Source organism: Hypanus sabinus, chromosome 3 (genome assembly GCF_030144855.1).
Source record: "Hypanus sabinus isolate sHypSab1 chromosome 3, sHypSab1.hap1, whole genome shotgun sequence".
Lineage (NCBI taxonomy): Eukaryota > Metazoa > Chordata > Chondrichthyes > Myliobatiformes > Dasyatidae > Hypanus > Hypanus sabinus.
This window is the reverse complement of record NC_082708.1, coordinates 144,815,740-144,830,802: the sequence shown is the minus strand read 5'-3', so window position 1 is coordinate 144,830,802 and position 15,063 is coordinate 144,815,740. Positions and strand designations below refer to the sequence as shown.

Below are 15,063 nucleotides of genomic sequence, written 5' to 3'. Positions count from 1 at the left end.
ACTCCGCTCTTTAAGAAGGGAGGAAAGCAAATAACAAGGAAATTATAGGCCATTTAGCCTGACCTCAGTGGTTAGGAAATTGTTGGAGTCTATTATTAAGGATGAGGTTTCAAGGTACTTGGAGACTAATGCTAAAATAAGTCAAAGTCAGCATGGTTTCTGAAAAGGGAAATCTTGCCTAACAAATCTGTTAAGAGTTCTTCGAGGAAGTAACAAGCAGAGTGAACACAGGAGAGACAGCAGACTTCATTTACTTGGATTTTCAGATGGCCTTTGATAAGGTGTCACACATGAGGATACTTAACAAGATAAAATCCTATGGCATTACAGGAAAGATATTGGCATAGATATTGGAATGGCTGACAGATAGGAGGCAGCAAGTGGGAATAAAAGGGGCCTTTTCTGGTTGGCTGCAGTGTTCCTCAGGGGTCGGTATTGGGACTAGATAGGGTGGATATGGAGAAGATGTTTCCTATGGAAGAGGTATCCAAAACAGGAGGGCACAGCCTCAGAATTGAGGGGGGCCTTCAAAACAGAGGTAAGGAGGAATTTTTTTTAGCTAGGGTAGTAAATCTGTGGAATGCTCTGCCACAGACTGTGGTGGAGGCCAAGTCCATGCGTATATTTATGGCAGAAGTTGATCGTTTCTTGATCAGTCAGGGCATCAAAGGATATTCCAAGAAGTTAGATGTTAGGGTTGAGTGGGATCCAGAATCAGCCATGATGGAATGGCGGTACAGACTCAATAGGCTGAATGGCCTAATTCTGCTCCTATGTCTTATGGTCTTATCTAATACCAGAAAGCATACATTCAATGGGAGAGGGTGTAAATTAAAAGATATGTGGGGCAGGTATTTTACACAGAGAGTGATGGCTGCCTGAAATGCATTGCCTTGGAGGGTGGTGGGGCAAAATGAGAGAGGCATTAAAAATACTCTTAGATTGGCACTTGAACGTGTAGGAACTGGAAGGATATGAACATTACATAGGCAGAAGGGATTAGTTTAGTTTGGTATTTGATTACTTGTTCCAATAGTTTTGCACAATATTTGTAGGCTGAAAGTCTTGTTCTTGCATGTTCTGTGTTCTATGTTCTAAGATGAAAAGTCATACAATATGACATTGCATGTGACATTTAGAGCATCCAAGGGAACCTACTCAGCCCAAGTTACAAGAATTAATTTTACTGAGATGACAAAAGACAGAAATAACCAGGGGAGCTATATTTGTTTTAGAATCTAAGTATCATTACTTACGTGAAAAATAAATGGCTCTAAATTACACCTTGAGGAGCGGTCAAGATAATTGTGTAACATGTTCATCCAAAATTCTTCTTACTGTCTCAAAATGAGGTGTTAACCTGTTTAAAATAAATGTTGACACCTATTTAGTCAGTAGGGATTAACTCCAGACTGGTGTACTTATCAGGATCTATTTCCATATTTTTACTTCTTTTTTTACCTTGCTCTATTTTATTGTAGACTTTGGTAGTTATAAGACTTCTAAAAATTACTCTTATTATAAAAATCTGCACATGTGGTATTGGCATTAACAGCTGCCTTCCTGTCTGTCTACTTACGTAAAATAGCAAGCTGTTACGGTGCATAGCTCTCAACACAACAGCTGTTACAGCTGCACTCTACTATTTCATCTCAATTCCAGCAGTCAACACAGCGGCCAGAGGCAATGCTCCATACATCACCTCTCCATCTATGCATCCCTGTCCCTTGTACTTAGACACTTAACGCTGTATGGTGCCAGTTTTAACCCACAAAAACTGGGGGGGCAACACACATTTGCAGAGTAACTTTGACCAAAAAGTTAAAAAGTAAATTTATTATCAAAGTACTTATACACCATATACAAACTGGAGATTCATTTTCTTGCAGGCATTCTCAATAATCCATAATAGAACAATAACCACAATAGGATCAAGGAAAGATCACATCAACCAGGCATTCTGCCAGTGTGCAAAAGGCAACAAACTGTGCAAATACAAAAAGAAAAGATGAATAAGTAATTAAATGTAAGAATAAGCAAGCAAACAATAACTATAGAGAACATGAGATGCAGAGTCCTTGAAAGTGTGTACATAGGTTGTGGGAACATTTAATAATGGGGCAGGTGAAGTTATCTGCTTCGGTTCAAGAGCCCAATGATTGAGGGTAAATAACTGTTCCTGAAGTTGGTGGTATAAGTCCTGAGGCTCCTGTGTCTTCTTCCTAATGGCAGCAGCGAGAAGAGAGCAGGACCTCCCTAGGGAGTGGGGATCCCTGATAGTGAATGATGCTTTCTTGTGACAACGCTCTATCTAGATGTGCTTAATGGCAACGAGGGCCTTACCCATGATGGAATGGGCTGTATCCACTATTTTTGGTGGGATTTTTCATTCAAGGGCATCAGTGTTTCCATACCAGGCCATGACGCATTCAGTCAGTATACTGTCCACCATACATCTATAGAAGTTTGTCAAAGTTTTAGATGCCTCGCCAAATCTTTGAAAACTCCTAAGAAGCCTTGCTGGGCTACCTTTATAATTGCACGTACACCCTGGGCCCAGGGCAAGCCGTCTGAAGTGATACCACTGAATTTCAAATTACTGACCCTCTCCACCTCCGATCCACCGTAGAGGACTGGCTCACATACCTCAGATCTCCTTCTCCTGTGAATCACCAAATATTAAGTTTTAATCAAGGATCCTGTTCATATTCATATAAAATAAGTTGATTTTTCTATATAAAAGGTAGCACCAACTACAATCTCAGGATTTCCCAGAGTATTTTCACAGTTAACAAGGTACTTCAAAATATATACACACCTTTATGTTCATGCATAAAAAGGTCTCACAGTGAGCTAAGTGACCAGTTAAGCTATGTTCAATGACATTGATCGATTAATAAATCTGAACTCTTAATCTCACCTTGTCGTGGCTCTTGTACCTTATCTGCCTACCTTTGCTGCACTTTCTCTTAACTGTAATGTTATAATTTGCATTCTGGTGTTGTTTTTCCTTTTGTAATACCTTGAGTAGTTATGCTTGGAATTGCCTGTCTCAAAGGAATGCAAAACAAAGCTTTTCACTGTATCTTGGTACATGGAACATAATAAACTAATTACCAATAAACGTACTCCTATACTCCTTGTTCAATAATATCATAGCACCTTTATGTCCACATGAGAGATAAAATGAGTGTACATTTAGTCACTGAAATACTGACCACTTCTGTGTTGAATCAGACTTCAACTTCCAGTTCCTTCAGCCATTCAAGTGCTTATTCAGAGTGTGGATGCTTCGTGCTTTATTTCAATTTGTGACTACTGCAGCTTTCTGCAGAATACTGTGCCCTTTGAGGTTCAGTGCATTTATTCAGGTGGATTAAAGGAAGTTTTTCCACATGTATGTAAGTTGCAAATGATTGCCTATAAATAGTGTAACAACGCTTGGCTAGACAAGAACTCAATATTCTGCTGGACCAGGTACCATGCAAATGTGGCCATTCTGAGCAATAAACAATCTGCTGAAGGAACTCAGTGGGTCAGGCATTGTCTGTGGGGGAAGGAATTGAGACCGTGCATCAGGACTAGGAGTACAGAGGGAACATAGCCGGAATAAAGAGGAGAGGAAGTGTGATAAAGGAGCCATTAGCTGATTGGTGGATCAAGTAGGGATGAAGGATGATAGGCAGATGCAGCAAAATGGGAGAGTGAGAGGGGAAGGGTAGGGATGGGACACAGATGCAGGTAGGTGATAGGTAGAAACAGACAAAGAAAGGAAAAAGACAGATGAATTGTTTTTTTACTTTTCTCTGTCTATCTGTTTCCACCTATCAGACACTTTTGACTCCCAACTCCACCTCTCCTTCTCCCCCAGCTGGCTCCATCTGCTCTTCATACTTCACCTCTTCTCTATCTGCCACTCACACGCCTGCCCCTCTCCTCTTTATACAGACTGTATCCTCTCTCCATTCTTAGTCCTGGCCCAAAACATCAACAATTCCCTTTCCCGTGATGATGCTTGACCCACTAAGTTCATGCTGCAGATTGTTTGTTGCTTCAGATTCGAGTGCCTGCATTCTTTTCCGTCATCATCTTGAGCACTTTTAATCCTGTGTCACATGGCTCGATGCCTTATGCCATCTACCTGTGCAAAGTCTTTACCGCTGTAATTTTGACCTTGATGTTTACAGTTGAGGAAATGATTTGCCATGATACTTCAGTGAGCGAGGAGTACTCATGGCAAAGAGTGTGCTGCCCTGATATCTGCTGTCCTCTCGGAATGAAGATTGACAGGTGGAATAGTTGTAATAATGATACATTGATACTCATCTATTGGTTCCACCTGTACAGGGGGTCAGCAATGAAATCGGTATCAATATTCATTGCCTTTTCCAATTTTGTCATGTCTGTTGCTAGGCTAGTTTTTTAAACTGATGATCAGTCAAACTAAAATTAAGATTATAAGCGACAAAGACTGAAGATCCTCTCCCCCCCCCCACCCCACCAATAACACCAGTGCCTTTAAATTTATGTACTTCAAAAATTCCATGTACAACATCTAGGCAAAGTACGTATACTAACGATGGAAAACTGGCACACCATCTTTCAGTGTGGCATCCATGTGTCTACATGCTCACCTGTTGAGTAAGGCATGACATAAATGTGACATAAATGAGGGTGCTATCACTGAACGTCAAACTTGTCACTATGAGACAAAAGCACCAGCAGCCCTTTCCAAACATCCTGCGTCAAACTGTGAAAGCAGAGCAAGGCAGCAAGCCACTAAATCTGAGGTGTCAGGGATTTCCGGCACAGATTGCCCGAACTTGGGAGTTACATAATCTATGGGATGCAAATCAAACAGTTCATCTGAGAGGGGGATAAAGCTGTGACATGTTTAATTGAACATTCTCCATGGTACTCTACTGCAAAAACAGTCCAAATATTCAACAGTGCTGTAGCTGTAGTGCTGGCATTTGCTGAATAAACAGTCTGCATGATGTTTTGTAGTGAATAAAAAGGCCAGTGTGGTTTACCTTAATAATTGCGAGTTGGCATAAGATAATCTTTTAATCTAATAAAATGACCTTAGTGGTCACAGTGCTATGAGGCAACTGTGGAAATGGGAAGTAAAATGTTTGTCTTGGTATGTTGTACAGAGAATTTATATTGTAAATGATTTCAAATGTTTCTTTAACTGTTAATAACAAACACTCCCAGCTTGTGCACCTCTCCTGAGTATATGAAGTTGCAGATGTGGTGAAAAATTATCTTGATTATCATTAAAAGAATGCATATTTAAATGTTATGCACAAGCTGGAACAAGGACTTCATTTAGCAGAGAATTACAAGCCTTTAATTGTCTTTAGGGCTCTATTCCTATTCTAAACACAGGAAAATCTGCAGATTATGGAAATCCAAGGCAAAACACACAAAAGCTGGAAGAACTCAGCAGGGCTGGCAGCATTTATGAAAATAAATGAACAGTCAACATTTTGGGCCGAGACCATTCGTTAGGACCAGGGCAAAATAAATGAGGAGTCAGAGCAAGAAGTTGGGGGGAGGGGAGGATGAAGCTCAAGATGGCAGGTGCGCGGTGAAATTGGGAGAAGTGAGAGTGTGAAGTTAAGAGCTGGGAACTTGATTGGTGAAAGAGCTAAAGGGCCAGAGGAGGGGGGGGGATCTGATAGGAGAGGGTAGAAGATCATGGAAGAAACAGAAGGGAGAGGAGCACCAGAGGGAAGTGATGGGCAGGTAAGGAGATAGGAGAGAGAGGGAAACAGGAATAGAGAATGGTGAAGGGGGGCAATCACCAGAAGCTGGAGAAATTAACTCTATTCCTATTGCTCATTTTGTATTGAAACTGTTCAAGAACAACAATATTTAGTAAAACTAGAGGTATCTACCAAACTTATTTCTCTGACTTTAGAATATAGTTGAATCTGCACAGAGTAAGATCCCATTAATATCAGAAGTTTGGGTAGCAATGTGGAACTCTGGGTCTTAGTTAGTACAGAGCCTCTGAAGCTCTGTCTTTTCTGCTCTAACAAAAGAATTAATTCACTTCTCAAAAGCAAGTAGAGAAGGAAATAGTGAAGCTAAATACCACTTAATACATCAGAAAGATCAGGGCCCTCCCTAGAGGTTCCATTTGTTGGTTCCATGATAAATTGTCCTTTTGTTCAAGGTCATTGACTGAACTGGACACAATTACACAAGCTGTTTAGCTGTGAGCATGACCTGTACCCTGATAGAATGAGAACACAATAAATGCGAACAGCGTTAGGTCTTTTGACTCTGCAAGCCCGTTGTACAATTCAGTACAGTCGGTCTGATTGTTAGGGTTGAAGTGGAGGATGAAACAAGGCACTACTAAATGGTGTGTCCTAATAGATACTGAAAAGAAGAACGGAATAAGGCTGGTGCTGCCCATGCATTTGCCTGTGCCATCCTACATCTTTTAGTTTTTGCCTTGAGTAAACCAGGGATCTCCATAGCACTCTGCAGTATAGAGTTCCAAAGCTTCACAAGCCTTTGAAAAAAAGTATCTATCATCTTAACCTTAAGTAGTTATTCTAATTATTATGATGAGACCTCGTTACCCTGGTTTGAGACTCCCCTAGCCTGGTGAAGCATCCTCCTGCCCTGAAACTAGTCTTATAGAGCTGAGCACATTTAGTTCTTACTTCAGCAGTCGACACTAGTCACATGCAAACTGCTACCTGTGCTCTGCAAGATAATGGAGAAGACCCAGATGGCGGTTAAGTATCCAGTGTTTGTGCTACTCCCTGCTTGTCAGGCCATACTGTAAGTGCATTATTAAATGTCTCCATCTGAAATTCCATCACAAGAAAAGATGAATTGCAACAAAATTGCCAATATTATTGTAGCAACTCCAAAGGTTTAAGTGCTCTGTTGCAAAATTGAATATACTCTCACATACACAATTTGCCAACCTATTTAATGGATGGACAATAGCATTGCATCAATCTTCAACCCATTTTTTCCACCATAATGATTCCTCTTTCTAACAATGGTGCCGTTTATCCCTAAAATGCGAAATAGTCCCAAGGTTCAGCAGCCAGTAGGTTTTGGTCTCATTCATACTAGCTCTATGAGATCGCACTCACAAATAAACCAGGTACTCAGCTATGATGGCAGAACCTTGTCTCTGGCAAATTCCATATAATCGACTGCAGTCAGCTAGGAAATTGAATAACTCAGTGCCCATGCTCATTGCATCACTCTGCCCGGTGGTATAGGTATAACCAAAAGCCATACTTGTTTTGACAAAGTGTAAATCCACCACCCCCCTCCCATATTACCTTTGTTATTTCAATAATTTCATTAAGCTTTTACACTAAAACAAGAGTATAGGCTCTGTGGTTTTTTTTTTTCAAATGATACATTACAATTTTCTGTGACTTGCTCACTTACCTGTCCCTCAGGTTCCCACTGATTAGCAGGAGGTCTGTTGTATAACCCCAGCAAAGTGATAACCCATGTCTCATTCTTAAGTTTTACTTATATGCTCTCCTTGAATGATCCATTCGTGATATTCCTTGTAACTATTGATACTATCTCCCTAATCAGTGGTGTGACTTCTTTTGGGATATCCTCTATCATATAATAATAAAATTTAGTAGAAGACACACTCAAGTTAAAAAAGTATTTTATACGAAGCTTGCTTTGTAACTTTTTTGTAGATACTTTGATGAGGAATTGTAGGCCTCTCTGCAGTAGATTGGTTGTGAAATAGGACATAGCATTGTGGTTCATTTCTTGAACTAATAATCAGCAGCCCAAACCTCTAATTCAGATACATGAATTTGTGTCTCACAACAATTTAAATTTTGTGGAAATTAAGTTCAAGTTAATGAACTATCCCAAGTTAAAAAGCTAGCATCATTAATGAAGATTAAGAAATCACTACTGCTGTGAAAGCCCACCTGGTTTACTGAGGTCCTTACCCACCAATAAGGTTGACTCTTAACTGCCCTAGAAACATCCTAGAATGTGGAGAATAATGCTAGTCTTGCAACTGCCCATGGATAGATACATTAAAGAAAGTGTTGTTACGTTAAACTATAAACATATTAATGTCTCATTCCACTCCTATCTTTATAGACTGTTGGCTGTGATGAGATACTGGGCTCCAACAAAGTCATGGACAGATGTGGTGTTTGTGGAGGTGACAATACCACATGCAAGGTGATATCTGGAACCTTCAAGCAAACCATTATGTCTGTGGGATACCACAAGATTCTCGAAATTCCCGAAGGAGCAACACAAATTAATGTCACTGAGATGACCAAAAGCAGAAACTATCTGGGTAAGCTGTCTGGCTTCTTCACATATTCATTGAGCTTAATTTATACACGGTATCTTGTACAGGCTTCCCCTAACTTCCTGCTACTAGACTCAAGTGGAATTACCCTTCTACATCCTGCAGTGCTGATGAATAATCAGAACCTGATGAAAGACCTTGACCAAAATGCAGAATTTTGAGGCCAGAGTTTTGTTTCAAGGTTCCCTATTTTCTTACTAAATTTCAGTCAGTCCATCTTTAATTATTCCTGCATTTTAATCAAATGGTTCAGAATAGATACAGGTCTCCACATGTAAAGAACACCCAACCCACATATATATTGTGAGTGGTTTGGAAACCAGTGATCTGGGTTAACCAGCTGCTGTGGGGTTACAGGCATTGTCTGCCATAATTCTGACTTGTGAACTGTTTGGGAATAGAAAACTGATGTTATCTGGGGTTGGCCTTTAATAATTAAAGTATCCTGCTTTCAGAACAGTCTATTGTTATTGGATTCTCAATTCCTGCATTCTGTTTTAATATTATTCTGGATTCATATCATAGTCTGAGGTAAATTTGACAGAGAATATTTCAGAGTCTCAGATAGTAATTGTCTTTGAAATAAGTATCGACATGTGTTTTTAGCATTTACTGGAGGATACATGTTTTTCAGTTGACTGATTGCTATCGATTCCTTTGCACCACTCAGTGTTATTGAGTAATTGTCAAGGCTGCTGTAAATTGTTTCCTATCAAGACAACTCTTAAAAGCATTATGTGATATCTGAGGGTAATCCATATATTATGACAAATGTCAACATTTAGATAATTGTCATTGAAATATATGCTCTTCTTCTGGCTAATCAGGTTGTCATTTTCAAATTGTTTGCTCCTCCCATAGGTCATCATTGATTCAGGGAGGCCATTTAATGGTATCTTATTGGCAAAAAGGTTAGTCAGTTCAGTGAGCATATTGGGCTGTTACAGATATATCGCTAACTATTTTCAATTTTCATAACTAACCCCGAACATAAGTAAGTTTAAAGGATAAAAATCAAAATCAGAAAAATCACTTTAGTAAGAAAATTTAATTTAAATCAAAATGGGGCAGAAATAAAACATGATTGGAAGTCTGCCAACCAGAAAAGAAGTGGAGACATCCACAATAAGTAAGTGAACTTGGTCACAGGAAAGGGAACTGAGTTTTGAATAGATGGCAGTCCATGTACAATATGCCTGTTATTTTGTCTGTTAGGTTCACTCAGGTACAGTATAAACAAGGAATTCTGGAAATTAACAACTTCCAGTTTATATCATGACCATTTAACAAAACTTCTGATTTACACTGCACTATGAAATAAGCAATATGCATCTCTGCCAGAGACAAGAAAATCTGCAGATGCTGGAAATCCAAGCAAAGTCCTGATGAAGGGCCTCGTCCAAAACATCGATTGTTTACTTTTTTCCGTAGAAGCTGCCTGGCCTGATGAGTTCCTTCAGCACTTTGTGTGTGTTGCTTAAATCCCATTCAGGTTTTCTGATAGCTACATGCTTTACTCTCTTTCATCCAGACCAACAGCTCCGTCTACCTTCTTTTAAGTGACTACTATACTGTAATTGAGACCATCCATTCAAATATGTGATTTCTCCCATTTTATTGTCTGCTACAGTTAATACTCTTGATCTCCACCTGCTGTAAGTAGGAAACCTCGTCGAATGATGATGACCCTTTCTAAATTCATAAAGGGTTTCTTCCTTTTGTGTGGCACCTTTTTCTGGAAGAAGAGTGAGAATATTTCACTGTGATCTGTTGAAGAATGGTGATCCTGCCTGTGGTGTGCATTGTGTAGGAAAGTTGCAGCAGGTATGGGGGAGAAAATGGATACCAATTGGGAAAGCAGTGTGGATGAAGAATTGTGGTTTTGTGACTGAAGGGAAGAAATGGGGCATGGAGTGACAAGGCTTGCACTGTAAAATGGTCCAGGGTTGTTAGAGTTGTAAGAAAGCTGTACAGGAGCCACTTTACCCAAGCAGCTGTGGTGAGGTCATTTAATTTCATATTACATTGCTGACAAGTCTGTAGTGTCAGATTCTTGGCACTCCCATACTAAGTAGTGTAAGTAAATTCACTTAGTGTATGTGACACCCTTGATCATATTTCTGGAGCCTGTACACAATTCTTTGCATTTGCAAAAAACAATATATCTTTCAAAAGTTCTTATAATACAGCAGAACAATTAGCTGTGTGTGTGTTTTTTTTCAATGTCTATATGTATGTGCTAACTGACAGCACTTGCTTGTGAAAGTGGAAAAATTTTTTGAGTTTATTAATCTTTCCTTATTTTCCTTTCCTAAAACATGATGAAATTGCAAAGGGTTACAACTGATTATGTTTATTGATTAAACCTAGAAGATTTTTAAACTCGGGTCAATAACTGAGGCATTAATCCTACACCTGTCCAGTACTTTCACTAATCACATCATCATTAAATGACAGTCCTCATTTGTAACAAAGCTGCATAGTTCTCCATTTTAACTTCCAGATTATCTCATCTAATAACTTCAATTACTTTCATTAGGCTATCATTTTGTTCCTCCTTGGATGAGCCCTGTCTGTTACATCATCTCTTGATGAGTAAGCACCTTCAGTATGAAGTAAAGACGAGGAAAATCTGTAGGAATCTGCACCTCCCATAAGGAATATTGAATATGCATAGCTTGGATCTTATATCATCCAGTCTCTTTGCCAGAAACCATAGGAGGTTTCTAAACTGCTAAAATATTTTACTTAACTGCCATAAATATCTAATCTGTTGGAAAATTGTAATAGTATTTTAATAGCTTCATAACATTTCTGGGATCCAAGTTCAGTTCCAATTTATCATGCTTTTTGTCACATTTGTTAACAGGTTTTCATTTTCATTTTCTAACACTTAACTCTTTTATGCTGCCCAGCTCCCATTTTCTCAGAACTGGTTTTCCTAACTGGATTCAAAGTTCAAATTACATTTTGTGATCAAAGTACATTTGCAGTATACAACCCTGAGATTCCTCTTCCCACAGACAGCCAGGAAACAAAGGAAGAAAACCGTGGAGCCCATTCAAAGAAAAATATCAAACCCCCAATGCACAATAAAAAGAACAAATTGAGCAAATGGCAAAAAAAAGAGTGAAAAACACAGAATATAAAATATCAAACCACTAATCATCAAAGCAGTCCAAGCACATTCAGTTCAGTTCAACCTTGCACTGTGTCATTCGTTAACTTCAGGCCACAGAGCCAGTGTGAGGATGCTATTGATTGCTTGTATCCAGGGTTGACTTGGGAGAAATCCATTCCATGAAATGTATCATTATATTGTGCAGATCTTCCCCACAGTGTCCTTGATTTTAACTGGGGGGCTATTTTTAAATGGGTGCATTTACATGTCAGTTTAAATTTAAGCACCATGGCAAAACTGGGAGATCCTGGTACCTTAGGTCCAGTGCCCCATTTATGTTGCACTCAGATGTAGAAGTCAGTGCAAACTAACATCAACTCACTTTGTTTGAAAATAATAAGAATATGCACTGATAGATGGCAAGCCAGTCCATAAGGATCTCACTGATCAACCTAGGGTAAGGACAAGGATAAACTCAAACAAGATTCTGAGAACTTCTTCCTGCTTTTACGAGAAATGAAATGAGTATTTTTAAACTAATAGTTCTGAGACTCTTCTGGTCCCATAAAATGGATGTAGGAATGGGCTGGTTGGAAACTTGTTGCCATTTTTCCTTTCGGTTATCTAGTAAAAATTACATTCTGAGCCCCTTGATGGTATGGAGGCCTGATACACCATTTGTAACAAATCCCATGGGCATGATACAGAGATCGCTGCCTCTTGTAAAATATAAAGCTAGCGAGCTTCAAGATTGCTAACCAACTTAAGGATTTTTGGATTTAATAGTCAGTTCAAGCCTTTACTGTCAGATCATGTTTTAGAAGTTGGAGACACTGCATTAAAGGTAGTTCAGCATCCTTAGCATCATATAATGGATTTATTAAAGGCAAATTGTCTCCAGCTAACATGAGTTTTGTTACAAAGTACAAAGAGTGCCAATAGGGAAATGCAATTGATATGGTACATATGGTTTTCCAAAAGCATTTGATAGGATGCTGTATAATAGCTTTGTTAACAATATTCAAGACTATACTCAAGGCTATATTCAAGGCTATAGAATAAAAGAAGCTGTAGAATTATGGAAAGAAAGTTGGTTGAGTAGTAGGAAACAGAGGCAGTGATTCGTTTTTCACCATATACCCTAATGAGCTGGTACTAATAGGCATCCATTAGTCTCAAGAGACCATGGATTTGTGCCTTGGAAAGTTTCCAGGGGGCAGGCCTGGGCAGGGAGACTGGCAGCTGCCTATGCAGCAAGTTTCCCATCTCCATGCCACCAATGTTATCCAAGGGAAGGGCAGGGGCCGATATAGCTTGGCACTGGTGTCATTGCAGAGCAACATGTGGTTAAGTGCCTTGCTCAAGGACACAACACGCTACCTTACTTGAGGCTCAAACTAATGACCTTCAGATCACTAGACCAACGCCTTAACCGCTTGGCCACGTACCAACACACTTGTACGAGGACCACAATATATATAGAAATGATTTGGACATTTGAATAAGTATGTAGATAGAAGAGAGATACAGGTGAAACATAGGCAGATCGGACTAGCTTTGGTGGGCACCTGGGTCGACATGGGTGTGTTGGACAAAAGGGTTTGTTTTTGTGCTGCATTACTATATGACTCGATTACTTGGATGTACATGGCATAATTTCAAAGTTTACACATGGGGCAAAACGTGGAAGTGTGTGGTTAACTTGGAGGAAAATGTTAGCAGCCTTAAAGGATGCTGATGGAATCTGTGGAAAGATGGAAGATGAAACTTAAAGCAGGGAAACATGAAGTGTTACATTTTGTTGTGAAGAATGAAAAGAAGAAATGTAAACTAAAAGGTGCAATTCTAAAATAGATAATAGAAAGGAGAGATCTAGGAGTATATTAGCATAGTGTGTCAAGTGATAGTTGATAGTACAATAAGCATTCTGAAATCCTGGGATTGGCTTCAACTGAAGTATCATGCCCTGATCTGCTCATTGCACTTTAGGAAAGTAGTGAAAACTTTGGAAAAGGTATGGAAGAGATTTACCAAAATGATTCCAAAGATGTCGGACAGTAGTTATAGGAATAGGCTGGAGATGGTGGAGTTCTTGGAACAAAGGAGTCTTCAAAAATGGATGTACTGAAACACACCAAGGTATAGACAGAGCAGATAGAAACGATTTGTTCACATTGGCAGAAGGGTCAAAGTACATAGAATGAAGATGATTGGCAAAAAAAAACACAAAAGGTAAATGAGTTTCTCAAACAGGAAAAGACTAAAGTTTCGAATGTTCTGTGGAGTAAGTGGAGGAAAATTCAATTATAATATTGAAAAGTGAGCAGGTTAAGTTTCTAAAAGGAAGGAATTTTAGAGCCATGGGGAGAGCACCAGCATTTGTGACTGACTGGATTGCTTTTCCATAAAGCCTGAATGATTCAGAAGGCCAAATGGCCCCTTTCTATACTGTAACCATTCTGTGGTTCTGTTACTTCATGATATTACCTGGTTGAGAAACAGCAGTATGTGTAGTGATCACAACTTCAAGCTCTCTTTCAGAAGCATTAAAAACTGCCTTTCATCTGGTGTCTGTGTCAACCATTTAACACTCATCTGTGTAACTTGAATATTATATCATTTAATCTTGTTTTCTATGCATTGTTTTTGAATTTTGAGTTTCATGTTTGTATTTCACTTTCCTTTTCCCACTAGCTCCCATTTCAGGACATTTTACTATGATTCAAAACAGTGCTGCTTAAAAGTTTTCCAATTTTGGCCGCATTCCCAATGATTTTCAATCCAGGTGAAAGTTACATTTGCCTTTTTTATTTAACTGCTGAAAGTTCTGTTTTGACTTAATGTTTTTTTTTACTGTCTTTTTCCCATTAATTTATTCTGACTAAAAAAGTTGTATTTAGGTAACTTTTAAGTACTTTAAAATCCATGATTGAATGCAGAGGTAACATAAGAAACAAGTAAAACATTTCTTCAATTAAAGTATTTTTTACAGCTACTGAGCAACACAGAATGCTTCAGAGCCAATGAAATGCAACCTCTGTTGTAATATAAGAAATATGGCAGCAACTTTGCCCAACAACAATATTCCTATGTCAGGACATAAATGATCAAATAATCTTTATTTAATAAGATCAGTTGATGGGTAAATATAGCTGTAAAATCAAGGCTACTCCATTATAAACACAAGAGATTCTACAAATGCTGGAAATCTTCATTGAGTACCTTCGCTCTGTCCACTACAAAAGGTGGGTTTTCCTGATGGTCACTCATTTTAATTCCAATTCCCATTCCAACAGGTCAGTCCATGGCCTTCTCACTGCCACAAGAAACAACGCTTCATATTCTGTCTGCATAGCCTCCAAAACCGATAACATGAGCATTGATTTCTGTAAGTTCAGGTAATTTCAACCCCCATTCCCCTTCTCATCCATTCTGGCTCCCCTCTTACCCCTTCCCTTCTCCTATTTGCCCATCACCTCCCTTTGGTACCCCTCCTCCTTCCCTTTCTTCCATGATCCATTCCCCTCTCCAAAGAGGTTCCTACTTCTTCAGCCCCTTACCTTTCCACCAATCATTTCCCAGTCCACCTTCTTATTCT

General features: G+C 39.1%; 1 protein-coding gene across 2 annotated transcripts in view; it reads left to right on the top strand.

Annotated features, from left to right (window-relative positions):
• adamtsl7 (ADAMTS-like 7) overlaps positions 1 to 15,063 on the top strand; it is a 501,077-nt gene that overhangs the window by 413,512 nt on the left and 72,502 nt on the right. For both annotated transcript variants that reach the window (XM_059965295.1, XM_059965294.1), the window contains one exon: positions 8,125 to 8,329. In XM_059965295.1, the coding sequence (XP_059821278.1) occupies positions 8,125 to 8,329 (205 nt within the window). The remainder of the gene's footprint in view (positions 1 to 8,124; positions 8,330 to 15,063) is intronic.